General features: G+C 45.7%; 1 protein-coding gene across 10 annotated transcripts in view; it reads left to right on the top strand.

Moving 5' to 3' along the window:
• The window catches only part of PRRC2A (proline rich coiled-coil 2A), a 53,750-nt gene that overhangs the window by 14,562 nt on the left and 20,736 nt on the right, over positions 1-18,452 (top strand). For 9 of the 10 annotated variants that reach the window (XM_089514016.1, XM_089514036.1, XM_089514073.1 and 6 more), the window contains 11 exons: positions 8,983-9,151; positions 9,459-9,636; positions 9,748-9,847; positions 12,977-13,049; positions 13,475-13,618; positions 13,778-13,914; positions 14,035-14,114; positions 15,488-15,627; positions 15,785-15,875; positions 16,160-16,379; positions 17,648-18,062. In XM_089514016.1, the coding sequence (XP_089370142.1) occupies positions 9,040-9,151; positions 9,459-9,636; positions 9,748-9,847; positions 12,977-13,049; positions 13,475-13,618; positions 13,778-13,914; positions 14,035-14,114; positions 15,488-15,627; positions 15,785-15,875; positions 16,160-16,379; positions 17,648-18,062 (1,690 nt within the window). In that variant the 5' untranslated portion in view covers positions 8,983-9,039. The remainder of the gene's footprint in view (positions 1-8,982; positions 9,152-9,458; positions 9,637-9,747; positions 9,848-12,976; positions 13,050-13,474; positions 13,619-13,777; positions 13,915-14,034; positions 14,115-15,487; positions 15,628-15,784; positions 15,876-16,159; positions 16,380-17,647; positions 18,063-18,452) is intronic. The other variant, XM_089514065.1, reaches the window with a different exon arrangement.

Here is an 18,452-nt window from a genome sequence, read left to right as displayed (position 1 = left end):
TCCAAGAAGCCCTAGAGGGGTATATGGTTGGAACTGACGGCGATTCTGTTGATGCCCTGACTAACACCTGGGATATAGATCTCTCCAGGGCTATACACAGTATCGCTCCCAAGCGTCCTTTCAGGCCTGCTTCCAAGAAACAGCCCTGGTATAAGGAAGATCTCAGGGAATGGAAGTGGGTTCTGCAACGACTAGAGCGCAACTGGCGAAGACACCAGCACTTAGTCAACAAGGCACTCCTAGACTCATTTGAAGGCCTACGGAGTGGCAATAAGTGCAGCAAAGCATTCGTTCTATGCTGCACGTATTGCGTCCGCGGAGTCGCGTCCGGCAGAGCTGTTCAGGGTAGTGAGGGAGCTTACCCACCTGCCCCCCTCCCTGAACCCCATTTTGGAACCATCCAAGGCCTGCTGCGACGAGTTTAACAACTTCTTCGCGGATAAAATCTCTCGGATAAGGGCTGATCTCGACGCCAGTATTTCTTCAGAATCCAGAGTAGAGATCTCCAGAGCATCCGTGGACTCTGTTGTACTGGATCACTTTGAGTCTGTGAGTACTGAGGAAGTGGACAAGATTCTTCGAAGTGTTAGGAAGACAACGTGCTCTCTCGATCCCTGTCCGTCATGGCTAGCAACTCGAGGGGACGGCTGTAAGTACTATGTTACACCATATAATTAATTCATCTTTTAGGGACGGGCGATTTCCATCTAGTTTGAAATTGGCCACGGTAAAACCTTTTTTAAAAAAGCCCTCCCTAGACCCCCTGATTCGAAGTAATTATCGACCTGTTTTGCTGCTGCCTTTTTTGGGGAAGGTGAAGGTTGCTTTCCAACTTCAAGCGGTCTTGGATGATACGGATTTTCTAGACCCATTCCAAACTGGCTTCTGGGCGGGCTATGGAGTTGAGACTGCCATGGTCGCCCTGGTCAATGATCTCCGTCTGGGCATGGACAGGGGTAGCGTGTCCCTGTTAGTGCTTTTGGACATCTCAGTGGCTTTCGATACCATTGATCATGGTATCCTTCTGGAACGCCTGAGGGAGTTGGGAATCGGGGGCACTGCGCTCCAGTAGTTCCGTTCCTACCTCTCGGGTAGATTCCAGATGGTGCAGCTGGGGGACGTGTGCTCCGATAAGAGGGCACTTACATCTTGTGTCCCTCAAGGAGCCATTCTGTCCCCCATGCTATTTAACGTTTACATGAAACCGCTGGGAGAGATCATCCGGAGACACGGAGCACTGTGTTATCAGTACGCTGATGACACCCAAATATGTTTCTCTGTGTCTCCGACTGATGCAGTGACTAGGGATGGCATCTCTTCTCTAAATGCCTGTCTGGAGTCGGTAATGGGCTGGATGAGGGAAAACAGACTCAGTTTGAATCCAGAGAAAACGGAAGTACTCATGATAGGTTCTCCTGGCCCGGGGAAGGAAATTTATCCACCTGTCCTGAACGGGGTCACGCTCCCCTTGAAGGACTCAGTTCGCAGTCTGGGGGTGCTTCTGGACTCGTCACTTCACCTCACATCTCAGGTGGATGCGACAGTCAGGAGCACCTGTTATCAGCTTCGGCGGATACGCCAGCTGCGACCCTACCTGGGCCAGGGGGGCCTTGAAACGGTGGTACATGCTCTGGTAACCTCTCGGCTGGATTTCTGCAATGCGCTCTACATGGGGCAACTCTTGTACCAAACCCGGAAGCTTCAATTAGTGCAGAACATGGCAGCAAGGTTGGTCACTGGATGCTCCAGGACCAGCCACATAACACCTGTCTTACAAGATCTACATTGGCTGCCCATTTGCTTCCGGGCACAATACAAGGTGTTGGTTATTATCCATAAAGCCCTAAATGGCTTGGGCCCAGGGTACTTGGAGGACTGCCTCTCCCCATACAATCCGCCCCGCACTCTCAGATCGGTTGGGAAGCAATTGCTAAAGGTTCCCAAGACAAGATATACCTCGTCTTCTCAAAGGGCCTTTTCTGTTTCGGCCCTGCACATCTGGAACTCTCTTCCTGACGAGCTCCGCTCTGTTACCTCCCTTGACCTGTTTAGGAAGAAGCTGAAGACCTACCTCTTCCAACAGGCTTTCCCCCATGCGTTGTGACATCTGTTCTCTCCCCATCACATTGCACTTTCAAGCTAGTTTGTTGTTGGTTTTAATGTCTATAATTTTATTCTGTTTTTAACATGGTGTATTTTTTATGATATTTTATGATGTTGATACTGTTGTAAATTGTACGATGTTTTGTACCCTTGTTGTAATCCGCTTTGATCTCTTTTTGGAAAAGCAGGCTATAAATAAACAGTATTATTATTATTATTATTATTATTATCTTACCTTAACATCCATCAAACATAATTACAAACTTTTCAACATGCTACATATAAAGTATCTGTTGAATTGTCCATGTCAGCTTCCCATCTAGCATTGTTAGCATTTCCTCTATAATGTATGATCTTCCAAAAATTATGACAATTATCTTGTTCTTTCAACTTCTGATAACTCTCCTTTGTTATTATCCAGTTTTTGTTCATGTCTATCTTAGTTTTTCTTTAAAGTTCTGTGAGGAGGTGTATATTCCTTGTATTGTAGTTACCCATCAGTTAAATTATTTAATTTAGTGGCCCTAACATCTGAATTGCAATTTGCAACTTCATTTTCTGATTTAGTCTTATATTGGTGTAGTCCTACACATGAATGCAAAAAACCTGGTTTAAATGAACAAAAAAAAAGTTAAACAAAGCAATGACAAAAAACAAGTTTTAGGGGTTGCCTTTTTAAAACTGTCCCCCCCCCCCCCCAACCCTATTCCTTAGGCTATATACAAATTCTGATAAAAAACAGGGGCTGTAAATGCTTGCCTTCTGCTTTTGCACAAGGCTTAATTTTAGAAGACACTAGAGGCAACAAAAATCTTCTGTAGTTTGGTCAGAACAGTCTTCTCTAACTTTGTGTGTTCCAGATGTGTTGGATTGCAGCTCCCATCTTCCCAACTAACACATTTGTGTTGACTGGCTGGAGATAATATAGTCTAACATACCTGAACAGAGCCAGGTTGGGAAAGTCTGGTCTGGATGTGGGGGGATGGCTAAGATTCAGCTGCTGCCAGATTTTCCCTAGTCTCTGGTCTCTTAATATAGGTCCACTGCAGAAATAATCCAATTTGAGACTGATTCTCAGTGCTTGGGAATCCTGGGAACTGTAGTTTGTTGTGGCACCAGAGTTCTCTGACAGAGAAGGCTAAATGTCTCCCAGAACTACAGTTCCCAGAATTCCCTAGCATTGAGACAGGGCAATTAAAGTGGTTTCAATCTGGATTATGTCCACTTCCTCATCCATGTAAGGAAAGGACCAAAGTGCATGAAAGGTTCTTTCTTGGCACCTGTTGTTAAAGGATTTGAGATTCCAGGATCTGGATAAATGTGACTTGATGCCATGCTTGATAGAGGGGTCTAGGCTAGTGAACCTCTAGTATAGTATGAAGCGACAATGTATAACTATATGTATACCTCACTTAACATGAAATAGATATGTTCCTGGGGTTTGCTTTTTAACAGAAGATTAGTTACCAGAAGCAGAAATAACATGGAAAGAATAGACAAAGGCACCCGCACCTCAGAAAAGAGCAGTTCAGCGTGATTTGACAAACTTTTTATTCAAAACTAATAAAATACAGATATGAAAAATAACCAGACCAGATAAGCCTTGCTTGCACAATAACATTTTGCAAAGGGATCATGGAGCACGTTTGAAACTGAGTTGTAGCATAAGCTTTCATAGACTTGGTCTATTTCCTCAGATGCATACATATATACTGATATTCCAGATTAACACAGCCATGTCTCTGAATTCTTAAGTGTAATATGTGAGCTTTATAGTGACCTTTTGAAAATTTGGTGGCCAAATGTATACATCTATGCTTTGTCAACATGCTACGGGTAGCTGGTATGGCAGGCCTAACTGCTTTCCTCTTTTCCCTCTGTTTTGCTGCTCACACGTACTCAGTAAGGGATTTTGGAAGCAGCTGCTATATACCTTGCCTGTTGTAGGGAGAGACACACAGCTACAGTAGGATCAGATAGAGTAGAATCTCATTTCCTAGCTGAAGTTTTGCTGCATTATTTACTACAGACAAGCAAACTTTCAACTGCTTTGAAAAAATGAAATTCTTAGAGACTTTGTTAACTGAGGTATGCCTGTGTGTTAATCCTGGATCTCATTCTAGTAGCAGGACGGGAGTAACCCTGCCTGGGATCTTAGAAGGACACTGTCAGTCAGTGGAAATGTGCTAAGCTAGCTGGATGTCAGATGTCAGTGAGTCCCCCACAGGGTGTTCTTTGATCCCTGTTATTACTATTGCATGTATTAAATGCATGCTGAGTAATGGTGGTTACAGTTGGGCTTCTTGCTGCCTCCTGCCAGGGGAAAGTTAAAGCCTTTTAGTGACCAACACAGGCTTCTCTTCTTGCCTATATCATTCTTCCTGCACCTGTCAACCAAACCTTATGTATCAGTTCATGTCACTTCCCCAGATCATAGAATCATAGAGTTGGAAGAGACCGCACGGGCCATCCAGTCCAACCCCTGCCATGCAGGAACTCTCAACCGAAGCATACCCAACAGATAGCCATCCAGCCTCTGTTTAAAAGACCTCCAAAAAGGAGACTCCTCCACTCTCCAAGGGAGTGTGTTCCACTGTCGAACAGCCCTTACTGTCAGGAAGTTCTTCCTAATGTTGAGGTGGAATCCCTTTTCTTGTAGCTTGCATCCATTGTTCCGGGTCCTAGTCTCTGGAGCAGCAGAAAACAAGCTTGCTCCCTTCTCAATATGACTTCCCTTGAAATATTTAAACAGGGCTATCATATCGCCCCCTAACTTTCTCTTCTCCAGGCTAAACATCCCCAGCTCCCAAAGTCTCTTCTTATAGGGCATGGATTCCAGACCCTTCACCATTTTGGTGGCCCTCCTTTGGACACGCTCCAGTTTCTCAACATCCTTTTTGAATTATGTGTCCCAGAACTGGACACAATATTCCAGGTGGGGCCTGACCAAAGCAGAATAGATCGGCACTATTACCTCCCTTGATATATTCTAGATGCTATACTTCTATTGATGCAGCCTAAAATCGCATTGGCTTTTTTTGCTGCTGCATCACACTATTGACGCGTGTTCAACTTGTGGTCTACTTGGACTCCTAGATCCCTTTCATACATACTGGTAATCTCATTCAGCCAGGTGTCCCCCATTCTATATCTGTGCATTTTATTTTTCCACCCTAAGTGCAGTACCTTACATTTCTCTGTGTTGAATTTCATTTTGTTAGCTTTGACCCAGCTTTCTAGTCTATTCAGGTCATTTTGAATTTTGATTCTGTCCTCTGAGGTATTTGATGCTACTCCTAATTTTGTGTCATCTGCAAATTTGATAAGTATGCCCCCAGTTCTGTCATCCAAACCATTAATGTTGAAGATCCTGGCTTGAAAGAGCAACCTGAGGGCATGTCCTCAGTGGAAGCCACCAGCAACTCAATAGTCTGTACACTCTATGATTTAAAGCTATTCTTTGACTGCCCAGCATGAGTAAAAAGTGATATGGATGGATGGATAATAAAAGTGTGTGCGTGCATGCATGCACGTGCCTTAGTTTTCTCACTTTAAAACCCCCCAAACTGTTATCTGACCTTAAATGTGTTAAGTTCTAGATGTAAAGTATTTTTTTTAAAAAAATCTCAATTCATGAATATCAACAAAAGCTAGCGAATTCAAATTAATTTTGCATAGGTGAAATATTTTACTTCTGAGGCAAACATTTTAAATGTTGTGTAATCATACAATTTATGCCAATTTATGGATATTTATGGCCCTTGAACAGTGTTGACATTTGCCTTCCATGTCATGGAGATGCTCTGTTTTCCCCAGCTATTATGAGACATGCCTCTGGAAAGTTCTGATCATTTGAACCACAGTACCTTTGTCAGTCCTGAATTCTGGCCCTCTTTTCTTCCAATCAGTGACTTTTCCTAATGTCCTTGAATGTAATCATAGAGCAAAGAGAAGTTCAGTTTGTCCACCTTATGCTTCTTCATATTGAGCTTACACATGGGAAGATGACAGGGTGGGAAAAATGCATTTCCTAATGCTAAAAAAAGGCCTACTGTGCAGTGTAAAAAATTTACAAGCTTGCCACTTTCTTGTCATTTTTCCTGTGCTTTCTCTGTTAGAATTTTTAAATTGATGTAGTTTATAAGAATATAACTTACTGGGGGGAAAAGTGAGTGTTTTCCATCTAATGCATTGATTTTCTCTGTCTTGCAAGACTGTGGCTGAAGAACTTTGTACTTCCTGGTGAGGTTCTGTCTACAGTTCCTAGAAGGAAAAGGCTATTTGTGAGAATAGTCAGCTTTTGCTCTATCCCCTCTCTGCAAGAATATAGTTTTTGGGTTTTCCCCCCTGCTCATAGCAGCAGGTGCCAGCCAGGGCAAGGGAGGGGAGTGGACTGGTGAGTGCAATGTGTACTGGAATGAAACTAAGATGGATCTAGTTGAAGGTGAATGGTTGTAAAATGCAAGCCAGGGGAAAAGGAAATGGTTTTCAGGTGTTTGAAGCAGAGCAAAAGGCTAGGTTTTCATTTGGTCTTGGAGGGCTGAATTCAGTTTTGGAGTATTTGTCCAACACACCAATGGGGAGCAAGACCAAAAGGCAAAAGGATGGGGTTCAAAAAACCCAGCATATTTGAACTTATAGCCCAGCGGTTCCCAACCTTTGTTGGGCCGCGACCCCCATTCCAGGTGAAAGTCCCGCCCGCGACCTCCCTGATTGGTTGGGAGGCGAGGAAGGGGCGGAACTTTCAACTGCCTACAAGCCCCAGTGGGTGTTGCGGCCGGATGTCCCGCCCTTTCCCAGCCTCCCAACCAATCAGGGAGGCCGCCGGGGAAGAAGGGGCGGGACTTCTGGTCGCAAAGGCCGCTGGGGCTTGCAGTCCCGGCCCTTCCGCCTTCGCCTGGGTGCCCTCGATGGCACCCGCAGGGAGAAGGCAAGAGGAGGAGGCGACCCCGGCCCTTCTGCCTTCTCCTCCCGGGTGCCCTCGATGGCACCCGCAGGGAGAAGGCAAGGGGACGAGGCAACCCCAGCCCTTTCGCCTTTTCCTCCCGGGTGTCCTCGATGGCACCCGCGGGGGGAAAGGGAGGAGGGGGAGGCAGGGGGGAATACCAACCTGGCGACCCCCCAAGAAAGGGTCATGCGACCCCCTGTTATAGCCTCTTTCTGCTGGTGATTAATCATTAGGAGGGGCATCCCAATCTTTTAAGAGTGGTGAGGAGAAAACTAATCTAAAAGTTGGGAAATGCAAGCAATGGTAGTATGAGGATGGGGATGTGGCCGTCTTTGGGGAACCCCAGTGGACTCCATTTGGCCCCTGGGCTTCAGGTTCTCCACTCCATAAGTAGAAGAAGCCCTGTTGCATTTTAGCTTTGTAGTCCCTCTCAGCTTCAAATATCTTAGTTACACTCACTCAAGGGGTTGGGCTTGATCTTCCCATTCCTTTACAACTCTGGTTTTCTTCTGAGACTGTGTGGAGACATCTGCAGCTCAGTGACACTGCGTGAGGATGGTCCATCTCTCTCCTTCCAATATCCAGGGCAAAGGCTTCAAGGAGAAAGTGACAATCCTGTTAAATAATCATGGGTGCATCTGCGTGGGGGATACTGACTCCTTTAATCCCAAACCATCTACAACAGATGTTGCTAATCCTATTATAGATAATGTTGACTGTTTGGCTCATCAGAATATGCTTAGCCAGTTGATGGGGTCAAATATTGGCCAGGTGTTTAAGGCATTCATTTAGTAGGACTGAAATAGAGAGAGAGACTTAGGTTAATTATTAGAGGAGGTGGTTAGAACTTTGTAAACTGTTACGAAACAAGAATTAAATTCTCCTGTGGTTAGTTATTTGTGGCTACCGCTAACAGTGTCATGTAACCATGTACAGTCAGCTCCCGTTATCCATGGATTTTTTTATCCAGTGATACAAGCATCCACAGCTTGAAAATATTCAAAAAAGTATGAATTCAAAATAGCAAACCTTGATTTTCCATTTTATATGAGGGACACCATTTTGCTATGCCATTGTATTTAATGGGACTCGGGCATCCATGGATTTTGCTACCCATGGGGGGTCCTTGAAACAAACCCCAGCGGATAACAAGCACCCACTGCACTCAAGTATTCAAGAAACTCAATACATCTTGGCTTTTTAAATAGAAACCTGAAGGCAAAACCTTGTGAATTAAATCAACACACAAAGCAATAATGATTTGAGCTCTGCTTTCCCAATCTAATGTTCTTCGAATGAGTGAGCTAGGCTAGAATCCCCATCCATGCTGGTTGGATGTGATTACACTTGGGGGTTAAAAAGGCCACTTGATTTGGGGGCAGAGGGCAGTGCTACTAAGCAGGCCATTTCATCTCTGATCACTGTGACCTGAGATGCCTGCTTTTGATTGGGATGTTTGTGTGGGTGTCCAAGCTCCTGAGGAATTGAGAACAGAGGTACCCCATTTGCCTTTTGCTGTTGGGGTTGGGGGTGCTTTGATGCAATTGAAAGTATAGGCTATCACCTACATGGGGCTATTCCTTTCTTCAGGGGATGTTTGGTCCTGGCCAGATAATATAGAGATTTATCAAACAACATGTCTTGTCAATGGACCAGCAACCCTATTTTCAGAAGAGTTCTGGCCAGCCTTCCAAACAGATGTTTGTGTGGATGCTCCTCTCTGTGAACAGAGGAATTATTGTAGTTATAGTTGATTGTGCTTTTTTTTTTTAATGGATGTGAAAATATGTACCTCTCTTCATGATTAGCCTGGACAATGTGTCATGCATTTGACCAGTGCTGTTTGAAAGGAGTGGCAATTGGTGGGAAAAGATCAAGTCAAAACTGTTGAGAGTTCTTCCTTTAAGTCTCTCCATCTTCTCATTCAACAGAGGCACGTTTCGCGGGGAGCCAGGAGGAACCATCGTACTCAATGACCTTACAGCGCAATGTCAGATCGTTTGGGGCAAACAGCAAAGGGGAAGGATGGAAAAAAATATTCATCGCTCAACCTGTTTGATACGTATAAGGGCAAATCCTTAGAGATCCAAAAACCCACAGGTAAAATTGCTTTTCGGTCTTGTGTGAGAGGGCTGACGGGGGGGGGGGGGTCTGTCTCCTATTTTCCAAGGAGGAGGCAGTTGCTGTGATGAACTGCATAGTTTCTGATGCCTTCCTGATGGCACTCGCAGCGCCCTGAGCATCTGCCCCTGCCTTGAGTTCATCTTAAACTGCCAATTTGTGGCTTAGGGTAGCTGCCGTGGATAAGGGAGAGAAGCGTTGCTGCTGATCCAGGGGGAGGGTAGTGGGTGGTGCCTGCCACACACCTAGACCCACCTCTAATGCCTGTTCCTCACTCCCTTTGCAGTCACTCCCCGCCATGGCTTGCAGAGTCTCGGTAAGGTTGCTATTGCTCGGCGCATGCCACCCCCTGCGAACCTGCCAAGCTTAAAAGCGGAGAACAAAGGCAATGACCCCAACGTCTCACTAGTGCCGAAAGACGGGACAGGATGGGCAAGCAAGCAGGAACAGCCAGACCCAAAGAGGTGAGGGGGAACGAGAGAGCCACTGCTATTTTCTGGGGCAGAGGGGGAATGTGCCATCAAGTTTTCCCTCTCTTGACTCTTTCCTCATGACCCTTTTGCTTTTGCTTCCAGTACCGATGCCTCGACAGCTCAGCCGCCGGAATCGCAGTCACCGCCGGCTTCACAGACGTCTGCCTCAAACCAACCGAAACGACCCCCAACGGCCCCCGAGGTAAATCTGCAGCCAGAATAGGCACTTGGAGTCATCCACTTTAGACCTTCCACTATTAACCTAATAGATTTTCAAGTTGTTCTTGCAGAAAACTATAATCCAGAGTTAACTTTTCCAAAATAATGTTCTATTGTGGTACACTACAGTTCCTGCCTAAAGATCCAGGTTTAGACAGATACATAGACCTACATTCATTCTACTAGCAGCATTTATGCAAAAAGTTGTGCTATAGCCTAGATTTTTGATTTTACATTCTCTTCTTTACCAGTATGCTTTTGCTTCCGCTTTTCCAACACAAAGTTTATTATGTCAGAAATTGAAACAGTGGAACTTCAGCCTGGTTTAATACAACATTTCTTACAAATTTGTGGACCTTGGCTGATAACCTTCTGGCAAGCAACTCAGCTTACCTTCCCCTGCTTTAAATGAGGGGGAAGTCAGAAGTCTTAGATGCTATTTCCCAAAGGTGCATGGAACACCTTCCAGAAGGCAGAGCCCAAGAGCGGACAGCAATGGGTCCTTCTTCCCAAGGTGGTTTTCTTGTCCCTGTGCCTGCTGGGCAGTTGGAAGACTCAGTCGTCCTGGCATGACTGAGTTGAAGGCCAGTGGAAACTTTTCTCTAAGTTTACCAGGTATGGTAATTGATGTTCCATCTGGTCAGCAGGAGTAGACGCAGAATAGGCCAGCAGTGGAGGGTTCTAATCATCATTAGCAAGTTGTGGAGCCCTGGGAGAGAGGGTAGCTTCTTTAAAGAAGTTGGTTTTGGCAGGAAAAAAGAAAAGCCAGTTGAGGCCTAAGGAAGCTATGCCTTCTAAGTGTGTTGCTCTTTCAAGATATTTGGATGGTGTTGTGCAGAATGCGAAATAGCAGGCAGGAGGCCAGATTGAGCCTGACATATTTACATCTCTCTCTACCACTATTTGGAGTCGAAGCTGTGGCCATGGCTAGGAATATCTCAGCCACCATGGCTCCTCTTCATCCTGGAGAGGACTAGTTACAGTAGGTGCCACAGGGTTCTATCCTGGGCCCAGCAATAATCAACATCTTTAGCATTGACCTGACTGAAGAATAGAGGGCATACTTATCAAATTTGTAGATGAAACAAAATTAGGAGGAGTAGCTCATATCCCCAGAGTATAGGATCAAAATTCAAAATGACCTTAATAGATTAAAAAGCTTGGTCAAAGCTAATAAAATAAATTATAACACTGAGAAATGTAAGGTACTGTACTTAGAGTGGAAAAAATAAAATTCATAGATATAGGATGGGGGACACCTGGCTTAATGAGACTATGTGTGAAAGGGATCTAGGAGTCCTAGTAGACCACAAGTTGAACATGAATCAGCAGTGTGATGTAACAGCTAGAAAGGCCAATGTGATTTTAGACTGTATCAATAGAAGTATAGTGTCTAGATCAGGGAAAGTAATAGTGACACTCCATTCTGCTTTGGTCAGGCCTCATCTGGAATACAGTGTCCAGTTTTGGGCACCACAATTCAAAAAGGATGTTGACAAGTTGAAGCGTGTCCAGAGGAGGTCCACTAGAATGGTGAAGGGTTTGGAAAACATGCCTTATGAGGAAAAACTTAGGGAGCTGGATATGTTTAGCTGGGAGAAGAGACTGTTAAGAGGTGACATGATAACCCTGTTTAAGTATTTGAAGGGGTGTTATATTGAGGATGGAGCAAGCTTGTTTTCTGCTACTCCAGAGACTAGAACACGGAACTGTGGATGCAAGCTACAGAAAAAGAGATTCCACCTGAACATTAGGAAGAACTTCCTGACAATTGATAATGAAACGTGCTCATTGGAGAGTGGTGGATTGTCCTCCTTTGGAGGTCTTTAAACAGAGGCTGGAAGGCCACGTGTCAGTGATGCTTTGATTATGATTTCCTGCATGTCAGGGGGTTAGAATGAATGGCCCGTGTGGTCCTATGATTCTGTGACCATGATCATAACATGGACGCAGGATCTTTTATGTGGTAACCCTAACCATGTAATGACCCCTTTTCTGCATTTGTTGTCTTGAGGCCAACCATAGTCTGGTTTGTACAGCTTGTTTCTGTAGATACTTATTCCACAGCAAGACCCATTACTTTTAGTCTGTTCAAAGGACATGAGGCAAAGAGAGGCCCCAGGTTCCTGACTGGCTGTCCTGAAAGGGAGTGAGGTGGTGGTGGAGGTTTGCCCTGAGTCCCTACTTTAATGAATGGCCCCCATGATTTTCAGTCCTCTCGAGTGTACCCTATGAGTTGAAAATTTGGGAGCCCCTGGTTAATTAAAACAAGCCAGGATGATAAACCTTGTTTTGAACTAGTATGAATCCCTTTTGTAAAACTTGTGATTTCATGAGTAATTACATTAAACATACATAAAAGGGGAAATAAAAGTGTCTGTTCTTCTTCCAGTCATACCAGAGGAGGATTTTGCAAGCCTGAAGTTCATTCACGGAACTCTAAACCAGAGCTAGCAACCTTTTTGCCCAGGGTTTTTTGTGGGTTTTTCAGGCTATGTGGCCAAGTTCTAGAAGAGTTTCTTCCTGATCTTTCGCCAGCATCTTCAGAGAATGCTTGCCTGGAAATATTGTGTGACCTGCCCAGGCTTCCCTCAGTTGGCCTTTGGCAGTTCAGTATTACATATCATCAAACCCCCCCCCCCCCCATGAATCTTTTACGTCCTCATATTGGCCATGTTCATAAGGATCTTTAAGGGAACCTTATGAAGACCACCAGAACTACAGAATGTAGAGAACCAGAATCATATAAGGCTGCAAGGAACAGAACTAAAGGTAGAATGGAAGTACAACAGCTCAAGAGTAGTTGTAGGAAGAGAATCAACGAGGGCAGTGGGATGGGTAATGGGCAGGCAGGACACCAACAGCAACAAAATAGCCTCGTGCCCTAAACCACATGTTAAGACATTAAGACATGAGGATGCTTCATTTTATAACCCCTCCTGATCAGCTGTAAGCTTTACTTGGCTCTGTTTCTAGAGGGGGGTTTTTGAACCACAGTTGTGTCCTGCCCAATCATGGGTTGAGAAAGAATAGAAATTGATGTGCTCATATAAAACAAAGTGAAAAGGAAGGTCTGTTCCTTAATGTTAACCTCCCATTCATCTTCTTCCAGAATCCCCCTACAGTAGCAAGCGGGGTAAAGTCTTGGGCACAGGCCAGCGTTACCCATGGAGCACAAGGAGATGGTAAGTTGTATCCTAGCAAGTTCTCTGTGATGCTGGATTTTGAAATAATTCAAGAGATGTGAAGAGAGTCAGTTTTCCCCTTAGGAAAACTGCCAGCTTGTCAGTGTCCTAACCCATATAGGCCTGCCTGTTGTCATGATGAGGGTCTTTGTATCATTTGCAAGCGCTGAATTTCAAGCTGTGGGTTGTGACTATTAATGACCACTATAGGCACTGCAGTGCAGAAAACATGGATACACAGGACATAGGGGGTGTCAAGGTAGTATTGCCCTTGTTCATTCAAGGCATTCAATCATTGGTTTCCCAAATCTTGGATGGTTACCTTTGGAACCAGAGAAGCAGAGCCATCCTTCAGAGGCCCATGAAAAAGGTGAGGGAGCAACCTTCTAACAAACTCCATGGGAACTTCTCTTTCTGATGTTAAGGTGGAAAGGGATCAAACCTACTATCGCGATTCTCTCGCGAGGAATTTCCGACCCTGCAGGCGGCTGGCGACCAGGACAAAGCTGGCAAAGAAAAGGACACTACCGATGCGTCGTATGGGCCCGGACCAAACCTCCGCCCCCAGAGTAAGTAGTTTTGCTTGAATGGTAGCTGATTTTCAACTCGGGGCAAGGAGATAGCACCCCCTCCTGTGCAGGCCAGGAGCTGCGTATTTTTTAGAAATGTAAGACACTTTCCTCACCCTTAATGCTTCTCTCCCCCCCTCCCCCATCAATCTCTTGCAGACGCAACCAGTTGGCGGGATGGAGGCGGGCGAGGCACTGACGGGGAGCTGGTGCCTGAGGACGGGCGGGCTGGGGTCGGCATGCAGCCCAACGTCCCGCCTCAATTCCCTCCCTACCGGGGGATGATGCCGCCATTTGTAAGTATATTTTGGAAGAAGACATGCGTTGTTGGCTCGTGTTTGCCCATTTTCTTCTTAGTCCCCCAAAGGAAACAAAGAAACCTTCCAATAACCAATTCTTCCTGTACTCCTTAACAGATGTATCCCCCATATCTCCCATTCCCACCTCCATATGGGCCACAGGGACCTTACCGCTACCCCACAGCAGAGGCACAGAGGTAGGTACAAAAGATAAGGGTCGGAGCAATAATAATGATAAATTATTTATTTATAGCCCACCCAGTCACAAGGAATCCAGGTTACAGCAATAAAAATACAGAATACAATAAAAAATCAAAATTAGCCCCTTCCCAATCCCCAGTCGCCCTCACTCCCTCCAGGCTGGAAGATGACAGTTGCCATGGAGGGAGGGCTCAGTCTCTTGAGGGCAGTCCCGATAGCATTGGGCCTGTCCCCTCTCTCCCTCCAAGCTTGAAGATGGCAATTGTTGCCATGGAGGAAGGGCTCCGTAGTTTTTAATGTTCTTTGTCGAGGGATGTATATAGAGAGGTGCAGAACCTGGGGGGGGGGGGTGCTCTCTAGCAGAGGGCTAGAGTCCACTGACTAGAGAATAGGAGCCAGAAGTTTTGGGTTCTTTCTGGCCAAATGCTGGGGGCTATGAAAGGGATTCTGAAATGCTTTTCACTTTCTGGCTAAAATATTTGTTTTCAGTCTGTTCCAAGAGCAATCAAGGTGAACAAAGGGCATCTTTGTTGGCAGGGTTTATACTCTTGTGAAAGAAACGGCTGGGCCAGGCCAGTGAAAAGTAGAGGGGCAGCAGGAGATGGATCTGGGGCATGGTAGAGAGACTCAGAGGGGCAGCATTCCCTTCCCTTGTCCCAGCATTCCTGCACAAATAGAAACCAGTTACTCTGCTGGCCTGCTGTGTAAAAACATCCAGGAAAGAAATCTCAGTTGACACTTACTCAAAATGCAAGGCAGCTTCCTGATTTCAAAAGAACATTTTCAGTGTTTGAAATTCTAATCTGAGCCAACCCATCGCATCAGGCAATTACTTCTCTCTGATCCCAGAAAACAAAATGGGTGGGGTGGGGGGGATAACAGCCTGGGAATGTTTTGGATGACAAGTTCCAAAACTCTCTATGTAGCCTACTACAGATTCTGAGAGCTGTTGCCCCCAAAAGTAACTTTTTTCCAAGCTTGGGAGAAGACTGGAGGTTGGACCAGTGAAGGACCTCCATGCAGAGATCTCACTTCATACTCCCAACCCTTTGTGTTCTCTAATGCAGTATTCTGCAACCTGTGGCACAGCTAATATGGCAAGTGATCAGGAATAATGGGATGAAGAACTAAGAAAAAATTACTATTGGGAATCACGGCTCCCAAAATTAGCCAGCCAGCATCAGCACTAGTTGTGCTGATTTAGTAAGTGAAGGAGTTGTCATCCAAAATAACTTCCAGGTTCTGAAGTTAGGCTACAGAGATACACAGAGAGTTACCCCTAGTTGGCCCACTCTAGGCAGCTAAAGCAGCATCTTTTGTTTGGGTAGCAGTGTAATGCAGAAGGGGAACGTGTTTCTGCCTCCTCCAGGTTCCAGCGGCTCCCAGGACCTCGCCCCTCACAACCTCAGCTACGCATGTCAGAGCCTGTGAGCCGACCGCCTGTCCTTAAGCAGGATGACCTGAAAGAATTTGATGAGTTGGACCAGGAGAATGATGAAGGCTGGGCAGGTAATTGGAGGGCTCAGCCTCAACAGTCAGAGTTGGTTGCTGTTGCTTTTGTCCTTGGACCCAGGACTCCAGAAGAGTTTCTAATTCACCCTGTTTCCTCTCCACACCTTCCCTATTGGCTCTGTCAACCTGAAGTCTGCCTGTTTGTTTTCTTCAGGAGCCCACGAGGAAGTGGACTACACAGAGAAGCTGAAATTCAGTGATGAAGAAGATGGGAAAGAGTCTGATGAGGAAACCACTGAGAACCGGTGAGAATTAACAGGGAAGAGGGCCTTCTGTGGCTGATAGAACATGTGTCTGTCCCATGAAATTGGAAGGAGGGCAGCTTCAGTCAGCTCCACCAGAGGGGTGCAGTTCAGATACAACCCTCACAGAATAACTCCCATGTGATTTTGGTGACAGCTCAGGGCACCCAGTCCTTTGTTTTGTTTTGTTTTGTTATCTCTGCTTCAAGCCCTGCTTCAAGCAGAGAGTGCAGAACTCTCCTAGCCCAATGTGATCTTTTTCTCTTCCTTTATCTCTTGCCCCCAAGCAGTGATGAGGCTTCTGGCCCAGAAGGCCAGTCAGGTACAGATGCAAAGAAGGCTGGAACCCCAAAAGAGGATCAATCTCTGGTGAAAACAGCCTGGGTTGAAAACTCACATCCCCCAGAGGGTGCCAAAGAACCACCGCCTCCTCCTCCTCCAGTCCGGCCACCACCGCCTCCACCACCACCCAACCGGGGCAATTGGGGGCAGCCCAATGACTTCCCGGTGAGTTTCTATAGACTACCTCTGCAATTAACCCTTCTCATTCATTCTGTAGGAGGAGCAAGCTGCTAGCTTGCCAGGTCAAGAAAACAGGCACATTTCACATGATTTCCTTGTAGAGCTTGGAAAAATTGCAGTTTTAGATTCTCAAAAGTAGCCGGTGACTAGACTGACAGAGGGACTTGAAAGCTATAGTCTAAAAATAGCTTTTCTAAGCTTTGATTTAGTAGCATTTCAGTTACATTGCTGCTGAAAAATGGAATTACTTTGGGCTACTAAAGACCAAACATAATTGCAAGTATCTGTGAGGAAAGCTTTATTTCTTTTTCTGTGTTTGTGAATCGTGTGATGTGCACAAGAGACATCACCATCTTGCCTAGGTGAGTAGTCCTGTTCCTGTTGCAGAAGAGTGGTAGAAACAGCATGGCTTTCCTTGCAGTGGGCACCAAGAAAACCTGGATGCCGTGGCCTCCTTTGTGTCATTCTGCTTTGGGGAGTCTTACCCAAGAGCAGGAAGGATATTGTGTGAAGACTACTAGACGTCCCCCTTGGTTACTTCTTGGACTCCTAAAATTTCCATAAACATACAAGATGAAAAATCCATCCTTTGGTTGAGCTGACCAAAGGCATAAAATATATTACACTAGCTTTCAAAGTTTCACACACTTCTTTATCAGTCAGAGATTGGTTAAAAAAGAGTGATAGAATATATGGAGGAATATTGTGACAGAGTTTTGATCCCAGCATCTACATTCTACTTTGAATGTTACAGAAAATATATGAAGATGAAAAATAACACATAAACACTATTGTAAGGTGAATGGGAACAAAGGCAATATAGAACAGGAATGGGCAACTGTGGGATGGTAAGGGTCTGGATTATCCCTCTGGAGAACTTGGAGGAATAGGCCTCAATCCTCTCAGAAACATCAGTATTTCCCCATCTTGGGGGGGGGGGGCATTTTTGTCATGTTTTGGGGGATCCTGGGCCATTTTAGGGCCAGGACATGCTTTCTTTCCTATGGAGATTTTGGTACTTGTCCTTATGCTGTCTTACTTAGCCAAGGAGTAACAGGTGAGGCAGAAACAGCCCTTTCCTCCCAAACATCTGCTGTGTTTGGGAATAGAGCCTGGAAATTTTATTTTTTTGGCTACAACACCCTAGAATCTGGTTCTGCCTGGGAGTTGAGGTCCAAAAAGGTACTGCTTCAAACCTTTGGTTTGGATGAGGCAGCTTTGGACCAAGTGTTTTCTCTCCACCCCACCCCCAGGACCGCCCTCTACGACCACCTCCTCCAGAAGATGAGGATGAGGCTTGGCGCCAGCGCCGAAAGCAATCATCATCAGAAATCTCTGCAGCTGTGGAGCGGGCCCGACGTCGGCGGGAGGAAGAGGAGCGTCGCATGCAAGAGGAACGCCGAGCCGCCTGTGCTGAGAAACTCAAGCGCTTAGACGAGAAGTTTGGAGCTCCTGATAAGCGCCTGAAACCAGAGCCGCCAAAAGAGCCTCCTGCTCCTCCACCTGCTCCCACCCCTGTGCCCTCTAACCCACCAGCTCCTCCTGCACCCCCAGAGGAGAAGAGGGAGAAAGAGGAGCCTGTTCTGGCTAACAAACCTCGTACTGTTGGCGGCGGCGGCAATAGCAACAGCAGTAGCAGTGGTGGCAACTTGGACTCTGCCTGTAATGGTAACTCCTCTGTTTGGTTTGTAAAGGGTTCATATCCCACCTGTTATTCCAAAAAACAACCAGGTGACCAACAACCAAAGTTTATAAAATTAGAATATAACAAAGGTAGAATGAAGTTGTTGCAGAAAGAGAAAGTAATTTGAAAGCAGACAACCAGCATTAAAAGAAAAAGAGCAATGCAGTAACTGTCTTTTAAAAGCTCTGGAAATGACAGGTAAGGAAATTGGCACCAAGCAAGTGTCCCAAGGAAGAATGTTACGTAATAGTGGCACCACCATTGGAAATGACCTTGTCTTCTGTCAAGCACATGCCTAAGCTCAAAGGCTGGGGGGAGTTCACCCCGAACTGCATCCAGTTGTTAGTCCAAACTAGAAAAGACCAATTGAATAA

Source organism: Sceloporus occidentalis, unplaced genomic scaffold (genome assembly GCF_023333645.1).
Source record: "Sceloporus occidentalis isolate IW3139 unplaced genomic scaffold, rSceOcc1.0.p SCAF_1, whole genome shotgun sequence".
Classification (NCBI taxonomy): domain Eukaryota; kingdom Metazoa; phylum Chordata; class Lepidosauria; order Squamata; family Phrynosomatidae; genus Sceloporus; species Sceloporus occidentalis.
The sequence above is the reverse complement of the archived record's forward strand: the minus strand, read 5'-3'. Positions and strand labels throughout refer to the sequence as shown.